General features: G+C 44.9%; 1 protein-coding gene across 1 annotated transcript; it reads left to right on the forward strand.

Moving 5' to 3' along the window:
• Window positions 1-1,757: 1,757 nt before the first annotated feature.
• Window positions 1,758-2,459, forward strand: LOC138352318 (salivary glue protein Sgs-3-like). The gene has a single exon (XM_069304694.1). The coding sequence runs from the start codon at window positions 1,758-1,760 to the stop codon at window positions 2,457-2,459; it is 702 nt and encodes a 233-aa protein (XP_069160795.1).
• Window positions 2,460-2,735: the final 276 nt, after the last annotated feature.

Raw genomic sequence — 2,735 nt, forward strand, 5'->3', positions numbered from 1 at the left:
CTTACTAAGCTCTCTCATCTCATTTTTCTCTTGCAATGTATCTTTATCATTTATCAATTCTGATAGAAATTACCTATTTAAAATTATCTCTTAGATTAAGGACCTGCCCGAAACGCTGCGCGTACTAGTGGCTTTACAAGAGTGTAAATACTGTACTATCCAATGTATTCTCACAAACCCAATGTACCTTCTTGTATATATATAAAACAATAAATAAATAAAATAAATAGATATGGAGGCAATGTCAGGAGGCTATGCCCAGAACCCGTTATATTTTGAGAATTGTCAGCTCACGAGTGTATTTATAACTGAATAGCACTACTTTATTTAATATTGCTTGCGCTTTTCCACACAACTGCGCAAAGTTATATTATACGACGCTACAAGCTTTAGGTTTCGATAATGCCCACTCGCTATCCTATGACGCATTTGTTAACGGTGGCACTATTCTGGCTTTTAATTTACAGCCCAAAACTATAAAGGACGCAATGCCCCCTGGAAGTGTCTGGTAATCTGAGAATTAGTCTAGAATTTAAAATACCTGTGGTGGGAAATAAAGTAATTTTGCTTTATGGCGACACCACTGGCATCCTGAAAATTAATGCGGAACGCCGAATAGTCTGTGATACGAGAGCGTAAAGCTATGAATTGTTTTGAAATTAACGAAGCGCTGAACGGGGTGTTGGGTCAGGAGGTGCAATATCTGGGATGTTATCTCGCCAATGATGCAAGAAAAATTTTGAAAAATTTCTATGACCATCCTGTGGTATTTATAATTAATACACTAGACACAGCATCTGCAGATACAATGGGTCATTGGGTTACATTTTGTATAGCCAAAGCAATGACTAAGACAGAAATTGTCATTCTGGATAGTTTTGGAAACCCGAGAATTGAAACGTATTCGAAATATTTTAAGGTTATATTGAGCAGCTTTGAAAAATATGATTTGCACATATTCAATGACAGAATACAGCAGTTGGAAACTTATTTCTGCGGGAACTATGCGTTATACTTCACCTACTATTTATCCCATCCAGGGGTGGGAAAAGCGCTCCGGAAATTTGCGCAGGATTTTAAATATAAACAACACAGCAAAAAATGATGCTTTGGTTGTGAAATTTACGTATGATAACCTGAATATGCCGCTCTGTCAAACAACATTTTGCCTGGGAGATGATTCCCACGCGACGTGCAATAACCTGTGTGAGCAGGTGACCTAGCTTGCCTGAGGGGGGGGGGGATAGGTAGAGGTTTTAGGGGTATATATATAAGCCCAGTCCTAAGGCCCATTGAGTTAACTTGCCCACCGACGAACGCCCTGGGTCCTGGTCATCATTAGAAGCCCACAAGCGAAGTTTTGAAAATGGAATTCGCCCGTGGTGAGTTTTTTTTTTTAACATAACTCTGATATAGGTGAGAACGCGCGCGTGTGTGTTTATGTTTCTTGTTGGTGAATATAAAATTTTATTAATGATTTTTTTTTTATTTGCAGAATTGTTGAACGGCTGCTCAAAAATTGAGGTGACTGGTGGGATCAATTTCATCTTTGGGACTGCTGTCATCCTACCGGCGGGGATGACGTCCCTTGATGTAGCGGATATATTGAAGAGCAGTGGCGTTGCTAATGTTCGGCCAATGTGCCAAGCCCCCAAAACTTCATCAACTGCGCCTACGACCTTGCCAGAGACTATGAAGAAGACGGGCCAGTGCCAGATGTCGTTGTGGCCACTATGCACCCCAAGCCGACCGCGCCCATGCCCCTGCCTGAGACGCTGCCTGCGCCAGAGCCCCGCCCCGCTGCCCACCTTGTTGTTGGCTCTATGGATTCGCCGGTGGTAGCAATGACTGCTGTGCTGACCCCGGCGGGGCCAGGGCCATTCCCAACAACGGCAACAACAACAAGAACAGCAACAACAACAACGGCAACAACAACATCAGCATCAACAACAGAGCCCAAAGCTAAGAAGGCAGCGAAGAATGGAGAGATGGCTATAAAAACGAAAGCAACAACAACAGAGCCCAAAGCTAAGAAGGCGGCGAAGAGTGGAGAGATGGCTCTAAAAACGAAAGCTTCGACAGCGCTTTTGATGAAGGACATTACAAAGCCAACAAGTCGCCCTGCAGAAGAGTGTAAAATCACATGGGAACGGCCAGCACCGGGGCCCTGTCGGACTAGGCTATCTACGCGAGGCCGACGCAAGAGGACGCCGACGACCCCATATGATAAGAGGTCGAGCAACCGTGAGGCTTCCCCCCTGCCATCTACCTCGGGATATGTACCTCCAACAAGACGCCCCAACCCGCCTCTCCCAGCTACCCGCCCGCGGGAGGCAGTTACCCACATTAGCGAGAGTGAAGACGAGGATGTCCGGCCGACCCCCCCAGAAATTGGCGACGGTGTGCCGCGTATCCCCTATGGCACCGAAGACACTAGAGCTGAACACGGAGATTCATAAAACGGAGGAAAGGGTCCTGAAAGATATTGTTAATAGAAACGTTATCCCTACAGACAAAAATCAGAGGATACAACTGACGATTTACTATAAAACCAGAAAAACGGCCACCCTACTCATGAGAAACTCTCCAGACACAAAACAGAACGCTTTAAAAGAGACTAACGTCGTCTATGCCTTCAAATGCCCTCTTGGGGACTGTAAGCTCCAAAAAACCCAGTATATAGGCAAGACAACAACATCTCTTTCTAGGCGTTTAACGATGCATAAGCAACAGGG

This window comes from Procambarus clarkii, chromosome 53, assembly GCF_040958095.1.
Source record: "Procambarus clarkii isolate CNS0578487 chromosome 53, FALCON_Pclarkii_2.0, whole genome shotgun sequence".
Classification (NCBI taxonomy): domain Eukaryota; kingdom Metazoa; phylum Arthropoda; class Malacostraca; order Decapoda; family Cambaridae; genus Procambarus; species Procambarus clarkii.

What these genes read in the sequence shown, in the direction of transcription:
- LOC138352318 (XM_069304694.1), top strand. Translation starts at nt 1,758, where the DNA reads ATGCCCCTGCCTGAGACGCTGCCTGCGCCAGAGCCCCGCCCCGCTGCC.